General features: G+C 43.3%; 1 protein-coding gene across 2 annotated transcripts in view; it reads right to left on the minus strand.

The window, feature by feature from the left end:
• Positions 1 to 10,902, minus strand: part of ptprjb.2 (protein tyrosine phosphatase receptor type Jb, tandem duplicate 2) — a 29,459-nt gene extending 18,557 nt beyond the window's left edge. Inside the window, exons 1-6 of one of the 2 annotated variants that reach the window (XM_078790534.1) lie at positions 10,669 to 10,902; positions 2,217 to 2,238; positions 1,902 to 2,096; positions 1,107 to 1,367; positions 627 to 884; positions 289 to 552 (exon numbers count right to left, since the gene is read on the minus strand). In XM_078790534.1, coding sequence (XP_078646660.1) covers positions 289 to 552; positions 627 to 884; positions 1,107 to 1,367; positions 1,902 to 2,096; positions 2,217 to 2,238; positions 10,669 to 10,737 — 1,069 coding nt within the window. In that variant the 5' untranslated portion in view covers positions 10,738 to 10,902. The remainder of the gene's footprint in view (positions 1 to 288; positions 553 to 626; positions 885 to 1,106; positions 1,368 to 1,901; positions 2,097 to 2,216; positions 2,239 to 10,668) is intronic. The other variant, XM_078790778.1, reaches the window with a different exon arrangement.
• Between the last annotated feature and the right edge of the window lie 3,047 nt (positions 10,903 to 13,949).

Consider the following 13,949-nt stretch of genomic DNA (forward strand, 5'->3'; position numbering starts at 1 on the left):
AACTTTCTTCTTGTAAATTTTGGTTATATTATTACTTTATTCCCATAATATATTTGTTATATATTTTTTGCAACTGCAACCTAATTTCACAGACGTGTTATTTAGTATTTTGCCTTCATTCTTTATTCCGACCCCCCCGAGACTGCTGCTATGACATAGCATGAAATCGAGCAGAATAATAATGATGTCATTTTTTTCTTGTCCATCAGCGACCATCCCGATAGGAAGATCTCTGTACCGCATCATACTCACGAGTGAGCGATTTTCTAAAAGTATGGAGCTTTTTACTTGTAAAGGTGCTTTTTGGGGTTTCTTCTCCTTCTGTGTTTGGCGGATTTCCTGCGACAGCGGCCACTGTGATGTCGTAGCGATGTCCAGGGATTAAACCTTTGATGGTAAAGGTGCTATCCGAGGTGTTGTCCCTGCCTGTCTTCCCCTCTGAAGTCCACTGCAGTTTATACAAGGTTGTGTTTCCCAGCGGCTCGGTCCAACTCAGAGATACGGATGATGTCGTGACATCCGTGACCATCAGAGTCCTGACTACAGCAGGCTCTGCGAACGTGCAAGATGATCAAACAATGATGAATCCAGAAGGTTAGCGCCGCGCTAGTAAAGACGTGACTTACTTGTGACGCTGGTGAATGTGTAAGGATCGCCCTCCGTCTTCTTGTCTCCAGCAATGGAAACTATTGTGATTGTGTACGTTGTGCCGGAGACCAAGTCTGATAGCGCTGCATAGGTGTTACTTGTGTGTCTGATTAGCCGCTCTCCTCCGTTGTCCCACTTCACCTCGTACGTAAACACTTGGCCGTCAGGCTGGATCCAGTTTAGAGATATTGAAGATGTGTTGGTGTGAACGGAGTGGTCACGAACAATACCTGGTCCTACACGGGAGGAAAGCCATCTCAATGAGTAATGACAAGTCCAGGTGTGTCAGGTGTGTTCCGTAGACTTTTAACGTCGACAAATTTCAATCACGCGTCTGTCGGCCAATGGCAATTGATCCACTCGGGGACCGGGTAGGAAACTCCAATGATATGAATGACTTAAACTGAGTACAGTCAGTTCTTGGTTGCTCCGTAATCCCAAATGAAAAGCCTACTTACTCGTGTACTGAGACACAGTCGTGTTGCTCTCTTGAGTCTCGCCATCATCTGCCACTGCGGTTACAAATATATTGTACAAGGTCCCGGCCGTCAGGCCGGTGATGTCTTTCGTTGTGGTAACAACATTTTCTTCTTCTTGAACTTTGCCATCACTCCAGTGTACCACGTAGGACGAGCAGTTCCCGTCTGGCTTGGTCCAGCTCACACTTATGGACGATGTGGTCACACTGTTGACCATGAGATTGGTGGCTTGACGAGGCCCTGACCAAGGTGGGAGACAGATGATGCCACTTTAATATTTGGGCTTCACACGGTAGTGAACCAGTCCTCACAATAATTGAGTAGGCTTTTGTACAAACACTGCATACATTTCTAGCGATACATTAGTAGAAAGACGGCATATTTATAGCTTCCTGTCAAACAGTTGGCAATTTTCCCAGAAAATTGGTCAAATGGAAGTACAGACGCTACTTTAACCTGGTTGAGGTCAAAGGTAAAATGTACATTATGTCCCCGAGAAAAACCTTGCCCACGTCTTGTGTGAGCAACTCAAACCCACAGAAACACCCGTCGACTGTAATAAATGCAAACCTCTGTAATGGGGGGGGGAATTTGTTATATAGTTTTTCTGCAAGTTTTTCTGTGTTCATTGAGGTCATTTAGCCGTAAACAGTTCCAATGTTACACATGAAGATCGTAGTACTTGTTTGAATCCAAATTCCTACTGAACACTTGTGAAGTCACGGCTTGCATTGTTTCCTCATTTGTGATTTCCACACCAGTGGACTGACTCACTCGTGGTGACTTTTTGACAGCAGCTTGAGCAGTTGAGGAAGATGTGATACACGGCTCCAGGGGTCAGACCGGAGAGCCGACCATTTCCAGAGATGCCCCCGACGGACAAAATGCAGCTTGGCGGTGAAGCGAGTATGACTTCTGTTTCTGTTGTCTTCATGAAAGGTTCCGTCACGTTGCTGGGACATGACTCGTCTAAAAGATAAAGAGCACCAGTGACGGGACAAACAAACAAGCTGATTATCATTCATGTTCTGGGCCAACATTGGGGCGTTGAGCTTCTTGAAATGGCCAAAGCCAAACGTGCGTACTCACAGTTGCAGTGTGCATGGGAGCCCTGCAAGGAGATGGAAGAAAAGTTAGCGACGACAGCAGATGTCAGCATTGGATCACCAAGCACCACGCCGACCACGCATTGCATCATCGTACCAATGACAAGTCAGCAGGGTGATGGATAACCCTTGAGATCTCAGAAGACGTTTGAAATGACCGGCTCACCGCGTCCAACCTCGTTGCCTATGCAGCTTCCGCCGCGTTCAAAGTGCCATGGAGAGATGGTGACAGGGTGAATACTGTATTACTATAAGATAGTAAAAGATATGGACCAGCTGTTATCCACCCTATTTAATCATAAATGTACTTTATAAAGCCCTTTCCATCAAATAAATGATCTCAAAGTGCAACAGCTACAATAGAAGAATAAAAGATTTGACTTTAATGCTTTTGTCTCCTTTTTCGTTCTGGAAGCTCAACTTCGAACCTCACTAAGATCCAACAGTGCAAACCCTAAATTCCTGACATTTTCCAACTGGGCTTAAGTTAACAATTATGTGATAAAGTCACTGATTGAATGACACAAACAAGGAAGTAGCTGATGGCGTGGTGGTTTTCACGCTTCATCTTGGGTCAATAAACGGCACCGTGCACCAAAACTGGCTTGCTACCTGGCAAGACCAGATACAGAGTGTGAATTACACATTAGCCGCATTTCCTTTTCAGTTTGTTTACCGCAAGACCAAACATTTAAACACATGCCGTCACTGCTCAAAAACCCCCAAAAGTCCCAGTTGGTAACAAATGATTAACCCTGCTTAACCGGGACGCAACAGCATCGTGGGGGGGTCTAACCAGCATCAACTTGCAAATGTTCAATGTTGCAGATGGATGTGCAGGAATTGATATTTTATTGATATCTCCCCTGACTCTCGCCGACATTTTTATATTTTTTTTTGCTGAATGACGACACGTTGTCCCAGCCCTATTATGAAGCTGTTTCCTTGAAGTAAACATCATAACATCTCCTGGGGGGTGCGGTCACCTGCTAAGCTGTTAGCAGTGAACTGCACACAGGGATGCATTTGGCCCCTGAGTACGCTTCTATGCTTCACTGCTTCGCTGCTTCACTGCTCTCCATTTGGTTGCGTTTCTCTGGTTTCACTTTCAACTTCAGTCTGTGCAGTACAGATAAATACCTAGTTATCATGCGTTTCTGCAAAGTATATTACATCAGGGGGAGCGCAAAGACATTTGTGCCCCCCCATGGCAGAAAATAATTGACAGCCACTGCTCTAACGTAAAACACTTCCAAATGTTCATCACTTCCATTTTGATATACAAAAAAGCTCTATAAATGTTATTTTTTGTAAATTATGGCTTTACTCTTATGATCTTTTCATTTTTGCGATGACTTCAATTTGTATATTTAAATGAGGTTCTTCACTCCTGATATTACATATTTATTCTTGCAACTTGCGAATTGTTTCTTAATATTTTGACTGTATTGTAAAAATTGCAGCTTCTTTTTCCCATTTCTGTTGTTTTCTCTCATTTCTTTGTATAATGGTCCGACATCTGAACAGGGCTTCAGCCAGTGCCCTATGGGTCCCGTGTCCCCAGCATGAGGAAGAGGAGGAGGAGGAAGTGGCTGCCCTGATGGCTACATAAACATTACATCAACCCAAAAAGCAGCCGGCCCGCCTGCCACTCCGAATCTCACTCGGCCCATCTTTGCTGCGCGCCTCCTGATAACGGCCGAGTTCCTTCCTCAGTAACAACACTCAGACCTCAACACAATCAAGGAATCACCTTCAACATTGTGGCCCAGGGGCGGGCCTCGTGACCTTAGCTTCTTACAGTCGCATAACTTGGAACAAAGACATCATTCCCTGGCGCTGGGTGGCTGTGTCAATTCTCACAGATTGGTGTCAGTTTGTTTGTCCGCTACATTCAGTTCCAAGACAAGAACATGAAGCGTTAGGGTTAGACTATGTGATAGACTGGGAAACCTGTCCAAACATCTTCAGGTCACGACTCTGCGGGCCACTGCTGATGGAAGAGAAGGAGCACTCTTTTGGGGGAGAACATGTCCACATCCTGGACAGAGAGGACAGATGGTTTGAAAGAGGAGTCATCCCGGGCTCAGGCTCATATATGGACTGGATCAGGACCGTAGTCAGTGTGAGCCCGGCTTACGGGAAGTCATCTATGGTTAAGGTTGACAAGACACCTCTGAACAGAGGTGGAGGTCTACGACACCACCTTTTTCCAAATCTCTCCTCCTTCGATCCCTTCAAATACTAACAAGGCACAGCCACCTTGGTTTCACGTGGGTCCTCGACCATCATTCCGTCTGAGTGGAATGCTAAGGTGATGCCACCCAAGTGACCAGCAACGGTGGGCGGAGTGCGGATCCTACCAATCATCATTTGACACCCGTAAAGAGCCAAAACACACTGGCAACTTGGCAACCAGTAACCAGAAGGCAACCAGTTGCTATCGATTCAATGGCCCGAGAATCCAAGGACCTGGATGAAGGGCAATAATTACAGACACGTCAAAGGGGGAACATGAACACGTTTATTTCCCTTTTCTGCCCATTCTACAGAGAGAAAACGAGTTGGTATGAGCTAGCTAACGATGCACGTCATTGGGATGAACCTATTTCGAACACGAAGCCCTCTAAAAAACCTCTAATAACATTTTATCATTTGATATACAGTGGTATGAAAAAGATTGTGCACCTCAGAGACCACATGTGTTTGGTAAGCTCACTGACCCTTGACCTGCATACACAAGTCAAGCCAATCATAGAAAGGGTGTTTACATGCCCGATGTTGAGAAGCTGACCAGTCATGTCCGAAAACGGAAGTCCCCTTAAACGGTAAGAACACAAACCTGTCATAGGCACATATTTAGTAACAAAGTGGCTGTTTTTATAAAGTCATTTTTGATTTTAATACATTTTAGTAAAAGCGTTAATGATGCGTTAATGACGTGCGATTAACGTGCGCTCCTCCTGTTCGACCCTCGACACTCGGTTTAAGATGCAATATGCTAATAATAATGTCCCAATATTAAACATTGATAAAGCAATATAGCTCAATGCTGTGTCAAAATGACATATAGCCTGGACCTGAAGCACTCACTTCAGACAAAGCCTTTGAAAGCCTTTGAAAGCCTTTGAAAGCCTTTGAAAGCGTTCCAGTGGGGTTGCAGATATTGCAACATACTGAATCTGGACTGATTCATCGACATTTCATCTTAAAGCACCTGCATGTTGAATTTTGCAGACTGATTGACAGCCCTTTTAAATCTTTCCTTGCACGTCATCGCGTGGGACAATGTGCGCATTCATCGGTGCGCCTGGCTGACAACTTCCCTGAATGTTACATCTGACTTTTTCATTCTTTTTTAAAGGGCAGCATCAGTCTTGATAATAAAGTTTCCCTTGAGAAACCCTGGCATTGTTTCTGCGCTAACAGCCCTTCCTGCACCCCACCCCAGATAACTGATCAACATAAAGAACTTTGGAGGTAAATATTATGGTGCACTTCAAACCTCAGGCTCATTAAGGTCATAAAAAGCCAAAAAAAGAACAACAAGGTGGCGAATAAGTCATGAATATTTGTTTCCGACACGTCAACTTTCCAGGGTTGGGCATTTCCGTGACTTTTATCGTCATCATTATTGCCCCTGTTCCCTGTGGAATTCTACAAAACTATGAAACAGGGGTACACTTGCACAAAAGATGTTTACTTTTGAAAACTACTAAAAAAAACATTTCCACATGTTGTCGTTGGGGTTAGTGAGTGTGCGCAGTGTGATGCTGCGGCGACATTTAGGGGGCGCGATAATGCTTTTCCGACCTATAAATGTTGTATTATTGTGTTAAACTATGCCAAAGTTGAAGATAATGAGGTTGGTTAGGAGGGCTCCGAATGCTTGGCTTCAGAGAGTTTTTCTAAGTAACACCGGCTCACTGACGTCACCAGCGTGTTAGCACGGAGCTAACACGAACAGGAAACAGGAAATATTTGGTCAGGTTTGAGGGAAGGCTAACAGACATCAGAATTGATCCGTGTCTGATCCCCAGCATACGTATCTACTAATAATACTATGCTACCCGACGTAATATCAAAGCGGCCCTTGCAGTCTTTCATGTTTCAGCATGTGGCCCTCGAGGGAAAACGTTTGGACACTCCTGATTTAGGCAAATCCACGGGTTTCGGTTGGTTTAGTTGTTTTGGCAAGGCATTTTATGACGTCTGAGGGATTGTTGCTGAGCAGATAATAATGAAAGAGGAGAAATTCTTTTCAACCTGACTGCCTCATTTGGCCATGACCTGCCCAGAGGTGGCCTGATAAAATGATCTGCTATCTGCTCACAATAAGGCCTTTGAGGCCCAGGGAGGAGCCTGAGTCTCATTTACATGGACTGGGGGACTGTAAGTCTTTGTCATCCGCCTGGTCCGTGCCCAGCCTCCAGTCGCGGCCCTGGTGATAGGCAACTATGTTCATGTAAAACTGGACCGTCCTCCTCCGGTCTAGGGGGGTTGTGAGGGGGCGGAGGCTGCGACATTCCACAGAGAAGGACAAGAATTGTGACTTTGGTCCTTTGGACACTGATGTGACGCTTTCTCCTCACTTAGATATGCGAGCTATGAGAGTGGTGCTCCTATACGTCATTCCACCGTCAGCGAATGACGTGAACAAAGTGTGGGTGTGAGTCCACACACAAAGTAGGGTTCATCGCACAGCCCTGTGATATTTCCAAAACGTCCCGCTTCCTTGTTCCATGACGCTTCCCACTGATAGCAGCATCACCACTTTCATTTGTGTACGCGTACGAAAGGATATCAAACGGCTCTTGGCAAACTCATGCAAAGCGTGGTACTGTTCCTCCGTCAGTGGTGATGATGATGTTTGCATGCAGTGTCTGGACGGAACCCTGCTTTGATACTCTAGTCTCTAGTACTATTCTATAGTCATGTTCACAATCAACATAGGGTTAAAGGTCAAAGACACGACTAAAGAAAGGCCCGCCACTGTTTTAATCCAAACTATTCATATTGAAGCAAATGAAGCATTTTCAAGCATAAAACTGGCTAAAGAAGTAAAATACAAATATGAGGCATTCGGAAGAAGCAGTGAATGACATGTAGTGCTCTACACTGGTCACCAGGTGTCAGTAATGTCACTGTAATGTTAGGTTTGTAGGCTTTTATTGCGGGGTCGAATGATCTCACAACATCCCTAATAAACATCCCTAAGCCAAGCATTTCCTCGTGATGTCTGCCATATTGGGTAAGAGAAGTGTAAAGGTGTGTAGAGGGCTCTGATAATGTTACTAAACCCATTTAGAGGGAAGTCAACAGGTTCTCTGTGCTCCCGCTGTAAAGTCATCAGGACCAGCTGCCTTGTCTGTTCGGGGACGTATCACGAAGAGTCACCGATATCACAAAGATCCCAGAACCTTCTTGATGTGGATATCTAATATGTAGGACATGAGCATGGCCGCGGCTCTGGTGTGATACTTGTTTGAAAGGTGTGGCTACAGTCAAGGGTCAGCCATTTTCTGACTGACACGCGTGGGTAATGTCGGTATGCAAAGTCAACCAGTGATTGAGGAAGTTAAAGTTCCCGTATTTCAGGCTGAACTTCCCTTCTTGCACATATTTTTTCTGACTAAGTAGAAATGTTCCAGCATTAACTGCTGCTAAAAAGCCAACGGTAGGGTTTCTATTACCTGACGTAGAACAAGCGTCATAACCGTCACACGCAAAGTATTCTTGAATAAGAGGGGATCAGGTCTTAACAATATCATATAGATGAAATCAATATACACAGTACCAATCAATGTAAGCCGGGATCAATACTCAATACTCAATGAGTGGGACTTTCAAGGCATCATCATAGTCTGCCAGTTCCAGCTCATCCCAAGTTGAGCAGAAGAAGACATTTCGTAAGCGTTGAATGTTGACTAGAACTTCTCCCTTTGCAGCATAAAAATAAAACACCACTTCTTCATTTGCTGAGTGCACACAGTGATGGCTCACTTTTAGCCCACTTGTCCAAAGACCTTCAAAGTGCGGCCCAAGGGCCATTTGCAGCCCCGTGATTGTGTTCAATCGGGTCGTGGAACACTGTACAAATAAAATCAAACAAAAAACAACAGCAAGGTGGAAAAACATAGCAAAAAGCTGCCATTCAATGAGAAAACACTCAAATGTTGAAACTATCCATCCATCCATCTTCTATGCCGCTTGTCCTCACTGGGGGGTATGCTGGAGCCTATCCCAGCTGGACTGGTGGCCAGCCAATCCCAGGGCACACATGTTTTTGGAATATAGAAGGGTTAGTTTGTTAGTTTGTTCACGTTGTACCACTGGGCAAAGTGAGGTTGTAGTAATGAGGCTCACGATAGGGATGCCTTTTTCTAGGGATGTCAGATAATTATGAGTATCGCAATATTCTGGGAATAATGTTATAATATTACCAGAAGAAGATTTGCAAAGATTATTTCAGAAGAAAGTGGGGAAATTTGTCAAATAAATGAAACAGCCAAGATGTAAAGAAGAGTGAGGTCGATGTGACGGAGCCGGATGCAGTTTTATCTTGAAGTATACTTTATGTAGTAACTCCTTAGCATATACCACAGTGCAACGTTGCCCTGGAATTGTGACAACTGAGGTGATGAAGTCTGTCGCTGGCGAGCTGGACGTCACCAGCTGGAGCTACTCTTAGCCTCCGCCATCTTTACCTCTCCAGAAAGACCAGTGTGGTCAGGACTGGTGAGCCTGTACGCACTGGATGACCCGGTCCACACACACGGCTGTTACGTAACACTGTCCACAGGAACTGGTATCGCTGGTCTGAGCTCTCCTGAACCAGTATGGTGACCGTACCCTAAGCGGACTCCTTCAACTGTCGCTCATTCCGTCAAGATGTTGAGTTATACTTCATGTTGTTATATCCTTTTTCTATGCTGATATCATCCTTATTTATCTTATTCATTATCGTAGACTTCATGTTGTTATATCCTGTTTATATACTGATATCATCCCTATTTATCTTATTCATTATCGTATACTTCATGTTGTTATATCCTTTTTCTATGCTGATATCATCCTTATTTGTCTTATTCATTATCGTAGACTTCATGTTGTTATATCCTGTTTATATACTGATATCATCCCTATTTATCTTATTCATTATCGTATACTTCATGTTGTTATATCCTTTTTCTATGCTGATATCATCCTTATTTATCTTATTCATTATCGTATACTTCATGTTGTTATATCCTTTTTATATACTGATATCATCCCTATTTATCTTATTCATTATCGTATACTTCATGTTGTTATATCCTTTTTCTATGCTGATATCATCCTTATTTATCTTATTCATTATCGTAGACTTCATGTTGTTATATCCTGTTTATATACTGATATCATCCCTATTTATCTTATTCATTATCGTATACTTCATGTTGTTATATCCTTTTTCTATGCTGATATCATCCTTATTTATCTTATTCATTATCGTATACTTCATGTTGTTATATCCTTTTTATATACTGATATCATCCCTATTTATCTTATTCATTATCGTATACTTCATGTTGTTATATCCTTTTTCTATGCTGATATCATCCCTATTTATCTTATTCATTATCGTAGACTTCATGTTGTTATATCCTGTTTATATACTGATATCATCCCTATTTATCTTATTCATTATCGTATACTTCATGTTGTTATATCCTTTTTATATACTGATATCATCCCTATTTATCTTATTCATTATCGTATACTTCATGTTGTTATATCCTTTTTATATACTGATATCATCCCTATTTATCTTATTCATTATCGTATACTTCATGTTGTTATATCCTTTTTATATACTGATATCATCCCTATATATCTTATTCTTTATCGTATACTTCATGTTGTTATATCCTTTTTATATATTGATATCATCCCTATTTATCTTATTCTTTATCGTATACTTCATGTTGTTATATCCTTTTTATATACTGATATCATCATTTTTGTATGCTGATATCATCACTGGTAGCCACTAGTAGCCCCTGGTAGCCCCTGGTAGCCCCCTGGTAGCCACTGGTAGGTCATACTTGCACAGCCACTGGTAGCCACAGGCAGCCCCTGGCAGCCCCTGGTAGCCCCTGGTAGCCCCTGGTAGCCCCTGGTAGCCCCTGGTAGCCACTGGTAGCCCCTGGTAGCCCCCTGGTAGCCCCCTGGTAGCCCCCTGGTAGCCCCTGGTAGCCCCTGGTAGCCCCTGGTAGCCCCCTGGTAGCCCCTGGTAGCTCATACCTGCATGTTTTATGTTCCATAGAGCAGCAGCGGATGCTAACACCCGCAAGCGGCAACAGGTGCAGCACATTCCCAGTTTCTTAGAAAAGCCTTTAAGGAATATTTACTGCGTGTAACACCGAGGAAATACGAAGAAAAGAGAAGTTTACCTCCAAGACGGCGGTGAAATGAAGAAGCGTCCACAGAGAGACGACGCAGCGTCGCGGCGACTTCTTCATGATGGCCACGGAAAGAAGTCAGCCTTTTCAGCCGCTTGACATGCCAAAGGATCCCCGAGAAAAAACACTTCTTCGTCTTCTTCTCCTTCTTCTTCCTCACGTTGAGCGTCAATAGAAGAGGGCAAAGTGCGACGGGGAAGCCTCGGTGGTTCTCTCTGGGACGAGGAGCGCGTCTAGTTCGGTCAAGTACTTTTTTTTTTTTACACTCCTCCTCTCTTCCTCCCCCCGCCCCCTCCTCCTCCCACTCCGCCTCATCACCATCATCACCATCATCACCATCATCACCATCATCACCATCATCACCATCATCACCATCATCAACATCATCACCATCATCACCATCATAACCATCATCACCATCATCACCATCATCAGTGAGAATTGAAAGTCATCCCACATTCCTGCCATAACTTGCCCACAAAGGGTGAAGGAATGCTTGGCCCCAATAAAAGGCCCCCAAAGCAGATATTAGCAAGAACCACCTCTGTAATTCCTGCTGCCTTAAACTGGAAGCGGGAAAGCCTGCTACTGGTCCCAGTCACGCCCCATTTTTCATTTTCCAAAAATGGCAACTGTCTTTCTAAATGTTCTTCATTCTCATAATATCATCATATTCTGACTTCAGTTCCGTATTTGATGTACAAGAAATAAGTTGTGAATGTATGAGAATCAAATTATAATATTTGATATTTAAGAGAATACATTTACAGCAAAACCATTGAATATTTACGGGACTAAAGTCGTTCATTTATGGGGAAAAGGCATCCATTTACGAGAATAAAGTTGGAATATTAAGAGAATAAGGTGGTGCATTTGGAAGAATAAAGTGGTAATATTACGCGAGGGCACGTGTATGCCTTTATGATGGTAATATTGCAATTCTTCACTCCTACGTTTACAAGTCAGATCTCAGTCATAACAAGAAGGCGGCCATGACAGTTGCAGACTTACTTCATATCACCGCATACCTAATATTACCAGTTAATACTGCAGCTTTTCTTCATGTAAAATGTATGATTTCATTCTCATAAATGAATGACATTATTCTCCAAATCTCTGACTTTAGTAGTCGTAATTTAATTACATTTTTTTGGCTTAATTTCATTGAATATAAATATATTTTTCAAACAAAAAAGAAATGAAAAAAGTGATGATACGAAAATATAATCAAAGATATGTGTCTTTTTGATATGCAGGCTTTGGCAGGCCACAGGAAATGATATGGCGGCCCACATCTGGACTTTGGGCCTTGAGTTGGACACCTGAAATTAAATTGAGCACAACCACAAAAACCAAAGGGAAAAAAATATATATTAGTAAAAGGTTTTTGCTTAATATCATATACATGTATTTTAAAAGTAAACATGACAATAACAATAGTAATATGCTAACTATCATAATATAATAGTAATATGATAGTAATAGTAATAGTAACAATAATAGTCTGGCCACCAGGTCTTGTGTTTGCCGTTTGCTGGGAGAGCAAAAGGACGGTGAAATAATAATAATAATAATAATAGGGTACATATATACTAATATTGCGTATTAGAAATATAGCCAAATGTGGACGTAAAAAGCCGCCGGCGGCCATTTTGCCAAATGTCAGGCTAGATTCTGCATGGCCAATGAAGGGCTGAGTTGCTCATGTAGAGGTTATTTTTAGAGCCTTTGGTTATCAGCGTTGTCCCAGAGCGCGGCGCAGGAAACGACTACACGATAAATGACAGGAGATGATCTGTCTGGCCGCAGTCAGTACATTCCTCACGTTCAGCAACTATTTATGCTTTAAGAGTAGTCAACGTGCAGCTTGTGTAGACGTGTGGATTCTTGGCCTGTCATCCATTTTCAATGGCGCTTATCCTCACGGGGGTCAGGGCCTGCTGGAGCCTATCCCAGCTGTCTTCATTGGCTACTAAACTTGCATTTATACGTCCTTTTCTCAGGAATTGTTTCAAGAGGACTCTGATGTTAAAAAACACATTCAGAAGGTCCTCAACAGGTTTTATTGCTCTAACCACCAAAATCTTTCATTTCTAAATGAGAAATGGATAGAAAATGAACGGCCGTACTGATATCAAAAGTCCAAGCGCATGTCAGCGATGAAAGTGTGCTATTTTGGGATGCAGCTGAAACGTTGTCAGGGGTTAATAAGTCATCTAGTGTTCCTCTTGGGTTCCTCTAACGTTCAATATAAACACACGTTGCCTGTGATGAAATAAAAATGAGAATAAGAATGTTTTGTGAATGTGTCTGAGTTCCATCTGTAGACTTGAACAACAATGACGTGTAAATTGTAGTATCTGCCCTGATGTGCAGGTTGCTAGCAGCACGAGGTTCCGTGCGACCGACTGTACGCTGGACACAAGATGGAGGGACACATTGTCAAATAATATCGGGAACACACGTTCTTGTGTCATTTCCAATCAAAACATGTCAATCGGAAAAATCAAAAGTCTGCACAAGAAAGCCGCCCTTTAAACATGTTTGGCTGGAACTCAGTGATGTCTGAGTCACATCTCCCCATCTGCATAAACTATGTGTCTCCTTGTTTGTTTATGCCCACAAAATGGCCATAATTGCCCCTACGGCAGACCAACATGTCATCATGTGTGTTTACATTTTCGCTTGTTTGGACTGAAACGCCGGTGCAAACAAGGCTCACGTTTGAAATGATGTTGTCTCCACGGATGGATGCTTGCTATCAGATGAGGCTTGGCCAGTGTTCAGGGCCCTGCGGGGGGGGCGCCAACTGTTTTATGCTTGCCACATTAAATGGATGCACTTTTTGGGCGCCGGACACACACACAGGCACACGCACACACGCGCACACACACACACGCTGTGTACCGTCGCAGCATTTCCAAATTGTACAAATGTTCCAGGTCCAACGCTCACGAGGAGGACATGCAAAGCGTCCAGCCTGGGATGAGCCGAGTGTCATCAAGTCTTTACACATAAAGTGGTAACCAATCACAGCCGGCCGAGGCGAGGATTGCACTTCCCAATGACCGGCTCCATGCGCCCACTCGTTGTTCTGGCTTGACCACATATGGCACAACACATTTCATCACTTGTGTAGTTTCACACTTTGTCCAGCAGGACATTTTGCTTTCTCGTTCCTTCTCGTTGTGTCACTCTCCCCACTAGACGCTGATACTTCCATGGAAAGATGACATGCGCTCACTCATCTTCCAGTTGGCAATAAAACATAC

The sequence above is a fragment of the Doryrhamphus excisus genome, linkage group LG1 (genome assembly GCF_037039965.1).
Source record: "Doryrhamphus excisus strain RoL-2023G ecotype Guam linkage group LG1, RoL_Dexc_Guam_v1.1, whole genome shotgun sequence".
Taxonomy (NCBI): domain Eukaryota; kingdom Metazoa; phylum Chordata; class Actinopteri; order Syngnathiformes; family Syngnathidae; genus Doryrhamphus; species Doryrhamphus excisus.